We start from the raw sequence: 19,178 nt of genomic DNA on the forward strand, positions 1-19,178 counted from the left end.
CACATCTAAAGAGGTAAAAGTAAAAAATAAAAAATAAAAAGCTACCAAACGATTCAACAATTGAACATTATTTGATAAGTAATGATTGTATCATACTTGCACATTCAAATGTGTACAAACTAAACTCTATCACAGTTTTAAATATGTAAACTGCTATAACTTTAGATAAAATTCACAACAAAATATATTAAGCGTCATGAATCGTTCACATCGACAAACACACAAATACAAACATTCGCATTATATTATAATATATATATATATATATATATATATATATATATATATATATATATATATATATATATATATATATATATATATATATATATATATATATGTAGACGCAGTGGTGTCATCCGATTTCCGTAACAGAGGGTTTACAAAGAAAAGTCACGAAAATCATTTTTCGAAAATACTATCGACAAGTATGGATACGAAGACATGAAAATGTTTTTATACATTTTTTTCTCGAGCTATTATGGATTCTTTAGGCCAGTTCTATATTTCACTATGTATATAAGGATTGGTTTTCAATATATAATGTTTAATATGTTTTATTTTATGTAAGCGTACCATATCGAGCGGTAAATGATTTTAAAGTACAATATAAAATGTGAGCGAGTGAGACCGAATGATGCATTGTCCATTCTTCAACTCGCTCTTTCATCATACATACACGGTCATCTACAAAAGCATTTTTTAACTCAAATAATAATCATTTACCGCACGAATTAGTATAATACATTAACACATTCAGCCCGGCGCATGATTTCGCATGCGTGACGGCATTAAATCACTTTATATAACGAGTTGTCCCTAAATCTTAAGAATTTTATAGGAATTTTAGTGTTGGGGTGCTCAATGTATTAATATATGTATGTGTAAAAAGTACATTTTTAATTTTTAAAATTTGTTAGATAATTAATTAGAAGTATTTTAAAGCAATAAAAAATCACAATCAATTTAAAAAAGATTACAATAAGCCAATATCTCATAGACGAGAGCAAACCAACAAAAATCATTGTCACATTTGACTCTAGTGGGTGAAATTCGGTAAGGATTGGTTAGTCTCCGCTACGATAATATTTTTTTGTTGTTGCTCAGTGTTATCCAAGAGCACTTTTCAGGCAAGCGAAAAGTTTAACATTAGGTTTACGGAAGCTTTCCAGTTGACACCACTGCATATTTATATACATTTATAACTATCAATATTCGTAAAAATAGACACGCGTGATGAGCTGAGATCGCCGACGATGGAGTTTCCGCCAATGTGAACGGACCATGAGAGCACGAATAAATTAAAAAAAATATAGAAAATAGTCGAAAAATACTGTAAAACCCTGTTTCGGTACAATTCAGATATCAGTGACGTCACGACGCACGGTCGGCAGTGGTGTGTACCTCCGATGATGTTAGGAGTCGGTTAGCATTTCAGAGTAATATTGCGGTGTACTAAGGTAGTCAATAAGACGCCTGGGAAGAGGAAGCTCGTCGATGAGATCGCGGCGAACGTGTTTCAAAATCATAAATCTGAAAACAACACATACAAAATGGTAAATAAATAGAAAAACATCAACAATGACGATAAATTCAACTCGAATCCGACATACAAAACCGAGAATTGTCTTTGAACTTATCTATATATATATGTACAATATAAACGGGTGACCGTGAAAAAGTCGAAAATATTCGTTTATCATGCTTACATATGAAAAACGGTTAGTATATATATATATATATAACTATATTATATATATATAATATATATATATATATATATATATATATATATATATATATATATATATATATATATATATATATATATATATATATATATATATATATATATATATATATATACTAACTATATTATATATATATAATATATATATATATATATATATATATATATATATATATATATATATATATATATATATATATATATATATATATATATATATATATATATATATATATATATATATATATATATATATATATATATATATATATATATATATATCAGTGGCGTGCGGTAAAAGTCTCTCTCCCCCCGTCGTACATCCTTACTTAATTTGCGCGAGCAGGATACAACAGGAACAAGAGGACCAGGCTTTTCCTCCCGTATCCTGCGCGCGCACATTAAACAAGGCTGTATGACAAAAAGAGAGATAATTTCACCGCATGCCACTCATATACATATTATATATACAAAGTACCGTTTACCATGCACCCTTTTTTTTTGATCTTTCGACTTAAGATCTTTCGATTTTCGAACTTTGCCTTCCGATATTTGCTTTTTCGACCTTTTCACTTTCGGTGCCCTGAGGTAGACCGAATATAAACATGTATGTGCTACAGTCTACGTAAGTGTACATTTCGTTCATTCATGAATATACTAGTTTGTTAATCTGCCCAGATACAAAGAATCGTTATGCGCATCCAAGGCAAAACCAGACCCCTGGAGTGTTTTCAGTGATGTTATTCTCATATTGACTGAAGGTTTGACTGTGATCGATAACGGTGATTCCTATTTTTGAAGAAATGTATGAGAAACTTGTCAAAATAACAAGATTCTACAAATAAACAATAACCCGAAGAAACGCCCATTACAGCTGGAAACCACGAGCCCATCTATACCGTACGATTCAGTGTGTTTGCGCTTTTAGTTTACACAAAAGAAAAAAATTGACGAATGAACTAATTCATGTACAAACTATTAGGCATATGTAAGTTTAACCCTTTTCCTACGGCAACTTTCGCCGTACTTTTATTACAAATTTGTAGATCAGGTTTTCGACCATAAATATATACATATGTACATATTGTAAGATTTATTCAAGTGACCAAATATGTCAATTGACACCCAAAGTATTTTTTCAAATAGTAAATCACACTTGAAGTATTTTATTTACAGTGAGTAACAACGCCATTCTACGCATGACTTCTATAGTGGTTCAAAGGATTAATTAAGTATTCTCAATCGTTTGTATGTACATACATATGTATGCTTACCACAGGTTGCAGTATTTTTTAATACTAGCCGGAACAGGAATTATAGCAAAATTAATATTGATTTTCATAAGATTTCCCTTTTATATACTTGACGCTCTGACAGCTTAAAGTTTCATACGACATCCAGTGAGTCTGTTTTAAGATAGATTTTGACTGTTAGCATTTTTCAACTAAAACCAATAATTCGTGTATGAACAAACTAGTACGTTCATGAACGAGCTGGAGTGAATACATGGACTGTAACATATTCATCATATCAGCAATCTTTGCAGTAGGCAAATTCTAAAACTCAATTCCTATTCGTTGAAAGCCCGCGAACCTCGAAATACGCTATGACTATTTCTATTTTCTCCCTATTGTGAAATGAAAAATACATACGATGGTATAAATCTCCATTTTGTTTTTGTTGCAAACTTGATTGCGAGCGTAGAAAGCTTCACCATTTCAAACAATTATATCATTTGCCATTTTTGACCCTGGGAAGTAAGGCATTCTTCCAATGGCTCCCTGTTGCCTTCTGCAACTGAAATAATGGACAGTGGATGTGGGTTATGATTGATGGATGGGTAGGATTTTTTTATAGCGCCATCTCAACAATGATCTTTTGATACACTCAAACTGGGGACGGTCGATCTGACGTTTCAATCATCCGAGTCTCATCTCAACTTGTAAACAATCTCAACTACACTGTAGCTCCGCATTGGTTGCAACTAAAAATGAAACAAATAGTGAATAGAAAGAATCTTACCTGCAAGTGTGTTGTAAGCTTTGCACCCTCATAAATCTGGACACGGGATATAAAAGTTGTACTCGGACAGGCCCCAAGACAGGCCTAAGGTTAAGAAAGAACAGATAGCGTCCACTGCGCGAGGTCTCTACGGCGTTCTCGATGAACTCGACGATGGTGCGAGCTTTGAAAATTGTGCAGCTGCCGAAACAGAACTTTCCTGAAATTCATCACCAATCAATTGATTTTACGTTACTCCTCGGAGACAGGTTTCACATCTCAGACATTTTATTATACAGTATATACGACTACACATTAGTATATTTGTACATATTCTACGCGCAAAAGACAAAACAAATACACAATTTAATCCAGTAATTTATGCGTTATAATTGTGGGTATAAGGTACACTTGATATAAACATCCCGTGTAGAAGAGCAAACTAGTACACTAGATTAGAACCAGCAAGCAATTCATATTTGTTGATGATTTGCATGTTGACATTTGCAAAGTGCAGATGGGACTGAAACAATTAAATGATTATTATCTTGAGAATGAACAATTTGATTGAAAAGTAAAATAAAACTACATAGTAATTTTATTTTGATAATGTTCATCAAGTGATATCTACTAGAAAATGTCAACACATCGTATACATATGTATTACATATAATCAACCATTTTTCTTAGGATTATTTCTGTAATATTTTTCTTCCAACAGTTTGGATATGTACTGTACAAAATTTGATGAAAGTCGTAGGAAGAATGTTCGCTTGGCATTATTTTGCAATATATGTATGTATATACGGCATGATTTCCAATGATTTTTTTACATTTAAAAATAACATAATATCCATCGCTAAAATATAATTTGAATTAAATGCACTATATATAATTACACAATATAATAAAAATTTCATCATACTTGGATTAAGCAAACAAACAAAACTGCAATACTCGTATTAAATGAATAAATAAACACATTAAATTTCATTGTAGGTTTTAGCCGTTAAGATAGTACAACAATTCACTTTCAATTACAGATTTGCTTACATGTCACATCAGACTCAAAACACCAACTGATTATTATAAGTGTATGAAAGTAGTCGCCATAATCGCTGTAAAGTCACATCATCTGGAGGCTTGAGTCCAATTAACCGCATGCTTTCTAAACTGACATCTTAAAGAGCAGATGTAAAATGTCATTCTATCAAAACGGCAAATCGCATCAAATAGCCCTCATGAGAAATGTCAAAACATCCACATCTTTTTTTTTTGTAATATGAAATGCATTTTGTAATATTTCATATGCAAGTGAAGCTTAATGGTTCGTAAACGTGATTTTCAGTCGCTTGACACGCGCTAGCAATAAGACAAATAAACTGCTGAATACTTAAAACCACAGTTTCTCAATCTACAAGTCCCGACCCCAAATGGGGTCGCAAAAGGTCTTCTGTGGGGTCTTGCAATTATTCAATCAACAAAATAAAAAAATATTGACTATCATATAATTTTCATTTTTTTAATCCATGTTTGGTTGTTTAAATAGCATTACGTATTCAGTAAAAATGTATTTTCAATTGTATTGGAGTCACAGGTCACTTGGATTTTATAAAAAGCGGTCACCACTCAGGAAAAGGGTTAGGAGTCTGTGTTTTAAGCCTTGCAGATGTTAAAAAATGACTCACAAGGTTCAGTTCCATTACGCAAAACCACGCCAAATTAGTCATAGTATTTTCGAATTGAATAAAGAGCCATACCTTGATCGTGTTCGATGCGTACGTGACGCACTCCGCCGTTGAGCTTAAAAGATATCGTAAATATATAGTGATCGTCGCTGCTGTCGCGCAAGATGAAGGATCCGTCCGGTTCTGACATCAAAAGCTTTTCGGAAGCATCCACCGAAATGGGCCCCCAATACCAGCCGTGCTGTAAAGACGTAAAGGATCAGAGCTCGACGCCGAAGAGACAGACGATTTACATCCGATGAATACTCACGTCTTTCACTATCTGAATGGAAGTCGGAAAGTCCATTCCGTCATCGGCGACGTGCTTCAGCTTCGAGTCGGAGTGAGGAGTCTGCGGCACCGAGGGCAGAGCTCGCTTCGTCACTGTTGTCGGCTGAGAATTGGCGCCGTTCTCCTGGCTGCACCCGGTGTTCTCATCGTCGCTGCCCTCGACTGAGTTGATCCGCTTCAATCGGAACAGGTTGCATATAGTCTGTTTGAAGTTCAGAGACAGACTCTTCACTGGCGACTTCTTGACGGATGTCTGCTTGGACGCGTCGTCCGATTTGCCCTCGTCAGCCTCTTTAGATTCCTTATACTTTTTGCTGTGTTTGATTGTGAATATGTGCTTCTTGTTCTTTCGCAGGTTATTATTATTGCTTTCCATACTCTCATTACAAAATATATCTAAGTTTTCCTCAAGAGAATTAAAACTTACATTATTATTATTAACATTATGACTATCCTTTGGACTGGCTATTGTCTTTGCGCTCCTCGCCGTCGGATGCACAATCTTATTCTTAGTCTCACCCATGTCCGTGTCCAAGCTGCGCACGAAAGATTTAATGTCCGAAAACATCACGTGTGTGGGTTCTTCAGCAACTGGCAGTTGGTTGTTCCAGCTGGTACCCGGCAAGCTATGACGCTTTGCGTCATTTACCTTATCCGATTTGGATGCGTGCAGATTCTTGTTAATATTATTAAGCGGTATCCTAGGTGGTAAAGGCAAGTTGTTTACAGCTTTCGGATACAAAACTTGACCCGTGTGGTGGAAGGAGTTCTGCAGCCGGTTTCTTTGGAATTTCATCTTGTGAGACGGTCGGACTGAGTCTATCGGTATGGTGTAAATGTCGCTGTCGAATGGCACGTTGTACATGTCGGCGATGTCTGACGTGCCCGTCGACAATGTATCATGAGAGATCGCTTGCGTGATGAAGTTCGATATGTCGGCTTCGGTCTGCGTGGTCAAGGAGTTGTGGCTGCTTGAAAGGCGCGACGTCTGGAGCGAACCCCTCGAAGAGGGTCGGACGTTGCCGTGGCACGGACTCAATTGCAGAAGACGAGGCCGGTGTATACTGTGACGCCACTCTGAGATCTTATCGCAGCACTTTTTCGTGCATCCACTGGCCGCATCGCGGAATGAAGACAAGGAAAAATTATTCTGTTCAGGAAAAGCTCTGCACTTCGTCCACACTTTAGAGTCGTCGGACGTCGTCGATTGCTTTTGCTGTTTCGGACTATCCTGGAATTATAAAATTACGAAATAAATTAAAAAATACACCGTATGCAATGTTAAAGAATAAAACAAAATTTGAATATAAATATTACTTGAAATTGAAGCGGCGGCTCAATCGTAGATGTCAGTACTTTAGTTGGACCTTTTTTAACAGTGTTGAAATTATCACCACACATGTGTTCCGTAGCATCTTGAAAATCGTACTGCAACAGAGATTTTTCATCGCAATCGCTTTCTTGAAGCTGAAAATAAAATATATATATTAATACATATAAACCTATACATATCCGGGTAATTAAACAAGTTATATTAATATATCTATGTCCTTAGGTTGGTTTATGACAAGGGGCAAAGGAGAGATCAAAAGGTGAATCATAATGACAAGGTCCACAATGAACATAGATGAAAATGATAACGAAGATGGTAAATAATAAGTTAACAGTATCAATAAAATATCAATGGGGAAAATGTATATTAGAAACAAATGTTTCCAAAATCATTAACGTTCTGATATTCAACAATCCGAAGCCATATCTATACTATGGATCGATTGGCGAAAGAAGAAGTGCGAAGAGCGTACTCTCGAGGAACGTCTACATAACCAAGAATGAAAAATAAAATTAGCATCATACAGAGTACATATCGAATATATAAATATAAAAGTTTTAAATGTTATTTGAGTAATATTGTATTTTAAGTACAGAAACCTTGCGAAATCGAGGTGTCGAGGAACGAAAAAGGTGAAGAAACATTGAAAATTCGAAGATGTAAACGTGTATCTGTCGCAAAGCCGAGCTGAACTAAAAGCAGTAAGAGCTGCAGCTTGGTATTTATAATGACAATAATGTGAGTATGTGTTATCGCGTTCTTTGTATTAAACACCAGTGTTCGTGTTCTGTAATAAGACGACCACTAAACGTATTTTTTATCCTTACGATGCAAAAATATTCAGCCACATCGAATTACATGCATTTATGCTGATAAAACTCATAAATAAATTGAATCGCAGATTTGAACTTGCAACATTTTAAACGGAAGTTTAGCAGACAGAAAAAAAATAAAGGAAAAATCGATCTAACGCGAGAAAAACAAAAACCCACCGATTGAAACACTTACCACCTCAGAACTAAAACATATGTATACCCAAGTGGATCAAAACCATACTTGTCCAACTTACAGAACAGAAATATTTTATAATGGATTCGATTATAAATTAAAACATTGAAGTTTTTCAACGAATCCATAAGCTTGTTACTGATTATCTTAAAATTTGCGTTGGACGAATCTGGTTCTGGGCTATGAAAAAGAAGACTAACGCTGCCAGCATTATCTGGATGGTTAATAAATCAAAATTGACCATCTCCTGTTAGAATGTGCCAATTTATTTTATTTTATTAGAGTGTTGTGACACTCTAATAAAATAAAATAAATTGGCTGGAAAAAAATTCATGGATATTTATATCATGCAAAATATTCTTTTTAAATTCAAAATTCAATCCCTTTGAAAATTCGGACTTTCGGCGAAATTCAACATTCACTTATTACATATATTAACAGTCTATGTATGCATGTATGTAAGTCAATATCGGTGGTATTATGTAATATAAAATAAACACGTCTGTTATAATAGGAAATATTATATTTATTTTAAAATTATATCATACAAGTAATATTGATTTAGAAAAATAAATATTTTGTCTGAGTGTGTATGTTTGGGATGAATCAGTTGCACTTTTTTGCAAAAAATTTATTCGATTTCAAATATTTCTTTGTATTACATTTAGTTTTAACCGTTTGCCCGCAGCCGTCTTCTATAGAAGCTTTGGGCGACAAGTCTGTAGCGCGGCTGTCTTCCATAGAATTTCTGAACTTTGCATGGGATTTTGAAGCTTATATGCGCCTATTTCAACTGTTGTGAGGTTCAAAATTGGTTGAATATATTACTGAGAGTTGAATGCCATCTATTCAATTTGATTAAAATTAATATATACCAGTCAAAAATTAGTTTTTTATGGAACCATACTGAAACCTCATTAAAGTGACGTCACGTCTTCATACAATTATGAAGAATGATTATTTGACAATTAATCCAAAACTACGAGATATATTTTGTATTTTATTGTTTAAAATAATACTTTATGTGTTAATTAACATATCTGGTTACTTGAGTAAATATTAAAATCTGTATTTAAGGTCGAAAACTCGATTGCCAAATTCGCGAAAAAGGTGCCGCGTATAGGGCTTGTTCGCTATATTTATTGCCGCGGGCGGGTTAATAACCATATTATATCAGATCAATGAAATATATTTGTTAATATTCTTTGTCTGTTTTGCGAAACTCTCATCTCTCTCGTCTCACCCTACACATTTTCCTAATTTCATCCATACATCTTCCTTTCAACAATTTAAAATCTCTCAGGTACCACTCTAGAACTTTTTTCGTTTCATGCATCTATTCTTATACCTACGTGACCCGCCTATTACCATTTCAATCTTGGCACTTCCTCCACTATATGTACAAACTACCCTCGACATATTTTTCACTGACGTATTCCGTTTCCTGCTTTTCTGGATGAAGTCCTCTCCAACAAGCTTTCATTCGTCTCTTTTACGCAACTCTTATTCATCCCACCCTACATATTTTTCTAATTTCATCCACCCATCTTCATTGCGGTCTTTCTTTCACCCTTCTACATTCTCTCAGGTAACATCCCCTGTTTTTTTTGTCTGCCTTTCGTTCAATTTTCTAACATTTTTCAATCAATACTATATCTCAACTCAATCAACTATAGCTTTCTTATACTTCTCATCCACGCATTCCATTTCCTCGTTATGCCAAACCTACAGCTTTCCATAGACTGTACAATTTTAGCGTTCAATGTCCAAGCTTCATATCCATACATCATTGCTAGCAAAACACATTGATCGAAGATCTTTTTCCTGATTCAAAATGACATTTTGAATTTAGCCCTTTGCACGCCAGCGACTCACTCGTGAGTCGCACAATGACTTGTCTAGTACGCCAGCGTCTCACGGGCGAGTCCCGTAGATCTTCCAAAACTTATAATATTTAATGTGATTAAAATTATAATAAAACTTACAATATTTAAAATGATTTTATAAGACGAACTTGGTTATAAAAATAATAATAAATCGACCGACAAGAAAATTCAAAGCCTTTTAAGTTTTTCATTACACATACGTAAGACAATTTTATTTATGTTATCAATTAGTGCAAAATTCGACATAATTTAAATTTTATAATATATGACCTGAAGCCTCTTGGGGGCCGGGCCCTGGTTATAAGCATCGGCTGACACCTCCCTATCGTCAAACTTGGGGCTGCCACTTAATCAATTATACCGAAATTTCTGAAACGTCCATCAACTCCCGTGCATCATGACACGTGTCAAGCATGTGCATGCAGGGTCAAATCAATCCCTGTCAAATCAAAGTGACTTCAAATTATGCAAGTCAAATCTTTTCAACCAATTTGAAAATCGCTGGCGTACAGGTAAAGTTAAAAATTGCGTAAAAATGCACTTCATCCTAATTTCATACGTATTTTGGTTTATTAAAAAATATCAATAAAAGTCAATTTGGGGAATTGAAAATCGTATTATTCGACAAAATACAAACAATTTTTATCCGTATTAATTAAAATTTCAAATAAAAATTGTTTGTATCTTTAACCCTTTGAGTACTGACCAACGCGGATCGGCGTTTTGCTGACAACTTTCATAGGCTTTCAAAACGCCGATAAGCGTTGTAAATTTTGCATGTAGAAGGATGGACACCAGCGCCTTGTCCATACAAACGTATTACACTTCTCCCTTCCTCAATTATGGCACTAGAGAAATTATTTTTTAATATGCTATGGATTGGGTTGCATCTATCGTTTTATTTTTTTGATTAGTTATTTTTTATAGCCGCCAAACATCAATAAAATCGCCTCTTTTTTACACCCACGAAAAGAGTCCAGCGTGCTTATTTAACGGTCGATTTAAAAAAAAATAGGCGCATAGTTGCACAGAAAATATCTTTCTCATACCGATGATGAAATTTTTTTAAAAATTGGTCCAGTTTCGGAGGAGCAAATAGGAGAATACGAAACCTCGATTTTGTCAATTTAAAATACGTTTCATCTGGTCGAAGCGCAACTGTCGCATTCACTCAATATATATATATCGAAAAAAGGAACGGCAACAAAATTAAGGTTTTGGGTGTACAGCCCTTTTAAAGGTAGCATTAAAAAAAATGCATTGAACATGGGTCGTGTAATCCTTGTCATTCATTTGTTCACGTTTATAAAGACTCGCTTACACCGGAATATCTGAATTTACAACCTTAGCAGAATTACCCGATGGAAATCCCCAACTGCTGAATATTTTAGATTGCGACTTGGAATTTAGATTATGAGCATTACATTTTAACAACAATGAAGAAGATGGAACTAGTTATTGACAAATACATTCATTAATAGACGTCTTTTGTTTATTTTATATTGTTGCAAGATATATTAGAGAAAGAAGAAAACACACCTTTACAAAACTCGAAATCCTCAGCAGTGGTTATCTAGGGTTTGTTTGGATTAGCTACAATTTTATACCTGCTTTCTATCGGATTTCTAAATAATTCTAGTTGTAAATGTTGGCGAAATTTTCAGCGTGCGGGCTTTCAACAGAAAAGACGTCAGCACTCAAAGGATTAGATATACACAAATGAAAAAATTGAATTAGTCAGAAATAAAATATACATACATATTATGTACATAAATAACTTTGGGCCATTGTCATTAGTTTGTGGTGTGATTGCATTTTGTATACATTGTTACAAAAATGATAAATGATTTATACATATGTACATATGTATATGCTCAATCTGGCCACATGTTTATATATTTTATATACGTATACAATGTTTATAAATAAAAAATGAGACGGGACTAAAACAAAAAAAAGCTCAACTAAACAATTCAGCATTATAACTACATACATAGAATGGAGAGTTCTGACTGACGCTATTCAATCTATATTAACAACATATGTAAAGCGTAAGCAATAAATATATCCACGCCAATACTAGATATTTGCACGCCTAAACTAGCGCACGGCCTGTACAATTTCCTTAGATACTATCAACAAGTCTTTAAAAATAAACACCGACGTTTCAAAACTTTTCGCTTCGGCGCAAACTTCTACAGAACAACATGGAGGAACGTGTCGCTGAAAATTAATCAAATCGGTGACATTCAAAACACCTCCAACACGTCCTGTAAGCATTGACGTATATTTTGCAAAATTTTCATATGTAAATAAACATGGTTTAGACTAGCCAATTTGTCATTTATTCATGTGTGTCTGTCTCGCGGTGATTTATGTTATGTTGACAGATAGGTGAACGAAAACGTCGCCAATTCAGCTTATAAATATTTTATATACTCATTACGATTCCCCTTTTCAAAGGCGATTTTTACATATGATTATGCGGAATAAAACATACATATATAAAAGACGTGCGATGGAATATGTTTACATGAATGAAATGCTTTACATACGATCGAGACAGGAAGCCAAACGAGATGAAACAGTCTCAAGAGAAATCTCAATGGACTCGGTAGAGGCTGTAACACTCTTTTCTCTTCTGGATTTTACCAGAAATTTAGTGGACTGTATAAAAGTGGGTACTTTCCTGTTATCCAGTAATTTTTTTAATAATATTAAAAAAAAAATCAGTAATTTGATTATTTTCACATTTAATAATTATTTAATTCAGCGTTTCTCAACCTAGGTCCACATGGCCCCCCTTGGGAGGCCCAGACCCTTTCAAGGGAGGTATAAACCAAAATTTTTCTTTTGTAGAGGCAAAACGAGCTCTAGGGGAGGCACAGTCAGAATAAAATTATAAAAACATTATATTTAAATTATTAGATTATTAGATTTATTTGTCATCAAACTGAACATACGTTTGCATTTCGAAAAATACATATAATAGTTTGTGCAATCGATGGGGCTGCTTCAATGGTTGGCAAATATCAAGAATTTATCACATACAGGGGCGTCATTTCAGCTTTTCCCAGGCGGGTGCAAAATTTTTGACCAGTAAGGAATGACTTTCTAGGGGGGGGGGGGGGTGTATTATAATAAAATAAAGAGTGTATATGAACTATTTATTTTCATCATTTTTTTATTTCTATATTTTTATCAATAAAATTAATAGTAAAATAATTTTAAAATTTCTATTAATAGATTTGGTTTGTTGGTTTAGTATTCTAGTATTTTAATTCATAATAATACATTAAACAATGTGGATAGTCTCATTCAAATCTAGTGGGGGCAGCTGCCTCCCCTAGCCCCCCGCCCCAAATGACGCCCCTGATCGAAAAATTATGTGCCAAATATATTTTTAAATAAGGTTGGGAAGGCGTTTACACGAGTCTCTTAATATTATATTATAATACAAAATTTATTAATTTCAATTTAAAACTTATTTTCAATTCATTGTGTTCAAAAAATATATTACGTACGTACATATGTTCAAATTTGTAATTATAAAATAAAGTTTATACATATATACTAGTTTTAGCCTTGTTGAAATTATAACGGGCACTTTCGGATTGATACATAATTTAAAATAAAGTTACAATATGAATAGTAATAATGAATCGGAATCGGAACTGAAACAGTAATTTTTAAAGTAAACTAAATAATTTATGTGTAAGGTGGAAGACAATTGTAAAGCCGCTTATGTATTATATATATAATTTTTTTCGTGAAAATACGGGGGGGGAGGCAGGTCCAAAAAAGGTTGAGAAAAGCTGATTTATTAATTCACTCTGCTTTCTACTGTACAAAAGAAAGAAATACTGCCAAACAGAATGTCCTGTAAAAGTAATCACGAAATGAAGATCTACTTTGGTTCAAGTAATAGGGGTACTGGAAAAGAATGTCGTTTTTTAAATGAAATTGTATATAAATACTCATATTTTTTTATTTTTCATATATAGTTACAAAATATATTTTCCATTATTTGAAACAACGTTTTTCCATATTTCTGGTAGCATTTGAATGCCTTTTTTTTAAACAAAAATCGACGGGCTTGGAATTAAAATATTCTAAGTTTTTTGTTGAGAGGCGAGGCTCGGGTGTGGGGTTTGCTACTTGACCTTCTGATAGCCATTTTTTTTTTCGTCCTCGATTATAATATATATCAGATTTTGCAGGAACGGCGTTTCTGATTCCATTCGTAAATTTTTTTAACTCGATCGCTCAGGTTTTATTCGCTTAGCTCGTGCGGTATCCATTTCCTGTCTCCACACCTTGTCGATTTTTTTAAGACGATCCTGAACACTCGACCATGAGTATCCGAGACTTTTCGCAATATTTTCAATTGATAGAGTTGGATTATTTTCAATAAGCCGGTTGATAAGTTGGATTATTTCAATTTGGGCAGCCAGTATGATATCATCCACTTTAGTTTGTCTTCCACTTCCAGGGCTATTCATCAAATCAAAATTTCTAAAACCATCTCTGACACTTGCAAACGTCAAAAAATTCCCCAGTACAATACAAATATTTTTAGGAGCACTTGTTGCTTCTCCTTCTTCAAAAAATTATATAACATCAAATTTTCCGCTTGGTACAAATTGATTCATTGTAAATTGTATGTTTACACACTAGTTCACCGACTAAAAAAAAGTTTAGTTGAAGTTCACCGACTAAAAAAAACGATAATTTGTTCCGGTACACATAATATAATATTTGCTGGTCGTCTGTCGTTTGTAACAGCCATTAGCTTCTTCTATTGCTGGGCTAAGGAATTGATATTGATTAAGTTTTGCAAAGAGGAATTGTCTATGAATAGAAACACAATCGTTGATCGGAGCAACTACATGAGAGAAATCTGCACCGAGTACCTCAATCAACAGCCTAAACAGAAGATCAGAAGCTGTGGACAAATTGTTGAATAGTTGAGAGCTTTTTCACCAAGCGGAAGAACAATACTGGTTGAGTGCTTCCTCAACAGTGAATTTTCGGAGGAATCTTTCGGGATACATAGCAATAGAAATAGAAACATCGAAGACATAAGAACTGGAAGAGGCCAAATTTTGTCATTTTAAAATCAATAATTTACACCCAAAACGTCAAACGAATATGGGGTGGCGAAATAAACGACAAAAAACATTTAAATTAATATTTAACGAATTCGAATATGTATTCGAGTCACAATAAAAAGTTATCGGCCTCCAGAATCTAAATTAAAATTGTGTATATGTATATATCATGTATGTTTATAGGTTTAAAAAACAAATAAATAATACTAAAGATATGTTTATTTTTATTTATATAAAACCAGTGGCTCAATCACCCCATCAAGTTATTTATTTTTACAACTTCAGCAACAATGATATTATATCTGATAACCGAGATCGCAGGATTCCAATCTATGGGTCTCGACCTCTAAGTCAGGTCACAAGAGGTAAAATATGAAGACGCCAATTGAATCAACAAACCAAAAGCATTGACTAATAATATAATTTATTTTCAATCCGTTTTCAAATGTTTGAATCATATTTTATATGTTTTTTAATAAAAATACGTGATCCAAGTACATTAAAAATGAATTTTCAAATGAATTGGGATCACGGGTCACTTGACTTTTATGGTAAACGGATTATTCCGAAAAAAGCGATTTTGTGCGACTCACAAAAATATCGATAATGGAACATCATGGAACCCGTGGGTTCACCTCGATTGAAAACAGTTCATTCCGAGTATTATCTGTAGTGCTGCTGGTCAGACTTGGATATTTGTAATCTCAAATTGATCGTTTCCTACCGGAGTTTGCCAATTCATCTAATTTCATTGCTGAATCGGTTCCCTATCAAATAGACAAAAACCATCCTATCCACTGTGTCACCACTATTTGAATATTATTTCAAAATTTATAAATTTGTATTTGTACAAGTTTAATATCATAGATGTCGATCAGGGGCCACCTGATAATGGCATCTTGGGAAAATGTAAAATTGGTTCCATCGGCTAAGCCGCCATTCCCAAGTATAAATAAATAATTATGTATGAAAAATCTTTTTTTTTGGGATTAAAATTCCAATTCAATCTTATACTTTTCACAATTATTCAAATCACTCTTCCATTTTAGATGAGTTTTCAAAATTGTGATTCGGTTTTTTGGCTCCAGAACATCAGGTCATGGACTCGGACTTGAGAAATTTTTTCGGCTTGCCCATGATAGGGGAGGATTCGCATCATTTGTCCTTGTTTTCATAAAATTATCTTACATTTTCAAGTCCTATATGTTACATAGATCTAACAAGATACAGAAACCTTAGTTTTGGATATACTTTCAAGAATTATGAATCTCTTACAAGTGATTTGGTATGAAGATTTGAAATCCGTGGTAGATCCTCGAGAAGTGATCGTTATATCATCTGCATGAGGCAATAGTGGAGGTCGTACTCTGGTGTGAATGAAATGAATAAACATTTGCATTAGCTCGTCACTCAACCCAGCAAAATCATCTAGAATTAGCTTAAATTTGAGTCTATTATATTTTGACATACCACACGTTCAAATTTGACCGGGACTATCTTAATTTTAAGGTATGGTTCCAGCCAGTTTGTTATTTTGCCCTGGTTATTTAACCTGGAAAATAACTTCTAGTTAATAGACAGAATCGTTTTTTGGCAATTACTCCACTATTTAACTTTTTCAATCATATACTTGATATAGAGAAGTTACTTTCTTTTTTGATTCAATTCTCAAAATTGTTATATTATGGCAAGCCTAATAATATTTAATTTTAAACTCAACATTTATGTTGATATTTATCGTAAATTTCTGAGTGTGACTTTAAGCATATTATATGTGGTGTGAATCTTCGCAGATAACGCTGTCCAGGACCACAGTTGGGATGTGGCGGATGAGATGAAGACCGAACACATTCGGTTTTCAATCAAGTCTAATTGCTACTGACGTTTTCATCTCTGCTACTTTCATCATTCCCATAACATCCTCTTTCTCAACCAAAGCCCATACATTAGATTCTCGTTCAATTCCAACCGTACATATATAAATAAAATAAGTCATATAATGTCTTGTACATTATAGCATTACTATTCACTGTTGTAAAAGAATAAAATTGATTTTCTTGGTGTTTATGTATTGAGCATGTTTACTGCTACTCGCTACGTCTAGATGATTGTAAAATACAAATGGTTTGATGATTTTATCCAACTTGATATCTAATTGTCGAGACAATTCCATATAGAATTGACACCATTCAAAATTCAACCTACCTACCAAAATCAATATTTATTTTCTGTTTGAGACTACCCGAGAGATAATCTTTTACAGGACAATTTCACTTTGTGGTATATGTATCATCATCATTTACTATCATTCACCGTCTGTTGCTGGAGGAAAACTTCTCCAACACGCTTTGGGCAACTCTCATCCATCTCAGTCCATACATTTTCTGATTTCATCAATCCATCTCCCTTGTACCCTTTTAGAATCTCTTAGGTACTGTTCGAGAACTTTTTTTGTGTTCTTCTGGCTATGGGTTGTTCATTTTCATTTTATTCTCTTTAATCTTTCCATTATATCAACCAGGTATGTAGTGAAAATATAGTGAATCATAAGTTTCATAACGAAATACTTAATATTTTATATGATTATATGGTTTAATGGTTTAATAATAAATAAAAAAAACCCTAAAAAAAACAATATTAAATATGTTTTATTCATTTTCAAATCAGACCTATAAACTGAAAAAATAAAATTTATAAATAAAAAAAATCATTCAAAATACATTATGAATAATTTGCAAAATTTCCTCATAAATTTTGAAAACTTTGTGGGTTGGTTCCATTGAGCCAAACTGCGTCTAATAATTTGAAACTTTGTCTATTGCACAAACAGGGGTGAAAGAATGTGGTGCAATAGTAGCATTGTAAAATTTTTACACATCTGTCACTTTTGACAGATTCCGCGAAGAGTTCAAAGTGATTATAGCGAGATTTCTTTTGAAGATCGCGCACGGAGGACATTTAAAAGCGGTGTGAGAATCGAAGACGATGTGTGGGAGCGATGGAGCGAGAAGGCAACGGATGAGGAGTTGGCAGACGAGGGATGGTCTTACTTCTGAAGGGATGTGGAGCAGGCCACTGACAGAGTCGCTGGAGAAGGAGCCACTGGTGACTATCAGGCCGCTGTCATCGCTGAGCGCGGGAGTCTCCGAATGCGTCGAGAAGGACGGCGGCGACTCCATGGCGACGGCTCAGCCCCCTGGCCGCGCCTCGCGCCCCCGCTACGCCGCCCGCACCGCACCACCCGCCACCGCCATGCCCACCCCCCGGCGGGACACTAACTCACCAATCACGATCACCCCGCACACAAAACCGGACAGGTTAACCAACTCTGCTTGTCGAGTGTGTGCGCGAGCGTGAACCATAAACTACAAACCCACCCGCGGCAGGTTCGGATGTGATCATGCTGATTGCACACTGTGAAGACAACTGTGTTTACCGGTGACGTTTCTGATGGGAAACGGGTTTCATCCCAAATGTGAACCGCTACCAGGATAACCGTCACTTTGCGCACGGATCTTCTGTCGCGCGCGCACGGATCTCCTGTCGCACAGAAAATTGCCTAAATAATGCTCAGCATATGCTTTTTTTTTGAGATTTTTATTATTATCAAATCTAAAATAATGTTACGGACTCGTTTGTCCGTATCAACATGCGAAGTTCATATGTCTAGTCGGTAATAATAAAAATCTCATGAAAAAAGGCACAAATTCAAAGATCCCAAATCGAGGGCGTTAACTTCATCCTAAACACCAAAAAAACACAAGGCGTACGATTGCATCATCGAAATCCTGTACGAGCAATCTCGCCTGAAATATTTTCATTCATACAACAGAAATGACACAATTTGATTTGTTCCAATCAACCTATCCCAGTTGCATTACTTTCCCAAAAAGAAAATAAATAAATTGTGATATTTAATAATATTTGAATACGTGTATTTGGCCGCAGCGAGTGTCATAGGCTACGTCCACACTGGTTCGGTGATTACTGGTCACAAATTACTCGTCACAAAGTCACTAAAATCTCTATAACGGAACATCTGGCAGCCGAAAAGTCCATCATACTAACGAT

At 34.6% G+C, this 19,178-nt stretch overlaps 1 protein-coding gene across 1 annotated transcript; it reads right to left on the minus strand.

The window, feature by feature from the left end:
* Positions 1 to 470: 470 nt before the first annotated feature.
* Positions 471 to 18,412, minus strand: LOC143922525 (uncharacterized). The gene is made up of 6 exons (XM_077445793.1): positions 18,158 to 18,412; positions 7,087 to 7,236; positions 5,750 to 7,000; positions 5,512 to 5,680; positions 3,773 to 3,971; positions 471 to 1,533 (listed from the first exon to the last, which is right to left on the minus strand). Exons 1-6 carry the CDS (start codon positions 18,284 to 18,286, stop codon positions 1,416 to 1,418), a joined length of 2,016 nt encoding a protein of 671 aa, XP_077301919.1. The 5' UTR covers positions 18,287 to 18,412; the 3' UTR covers positions 471 to 1,415.
* Positions 18,413 to 19,178: the final 766 nt, after the last annotated feature.

This window comes from Arctopsyche grandis, chromosome 2 (assembly GCF_051622035.1).
Source record: "Arctopsyche grandis isolate Sample6627 chromosome 2, ASM5162203v2, whole genome shotgun sequence".
Classification (NCBI taxonomy): Eukaryota; Metazoa; Arthropoda; class Insecta; order Trichoptera; family Hydropsychidae; genus Arctopsyche; species Arctopsyche grandis.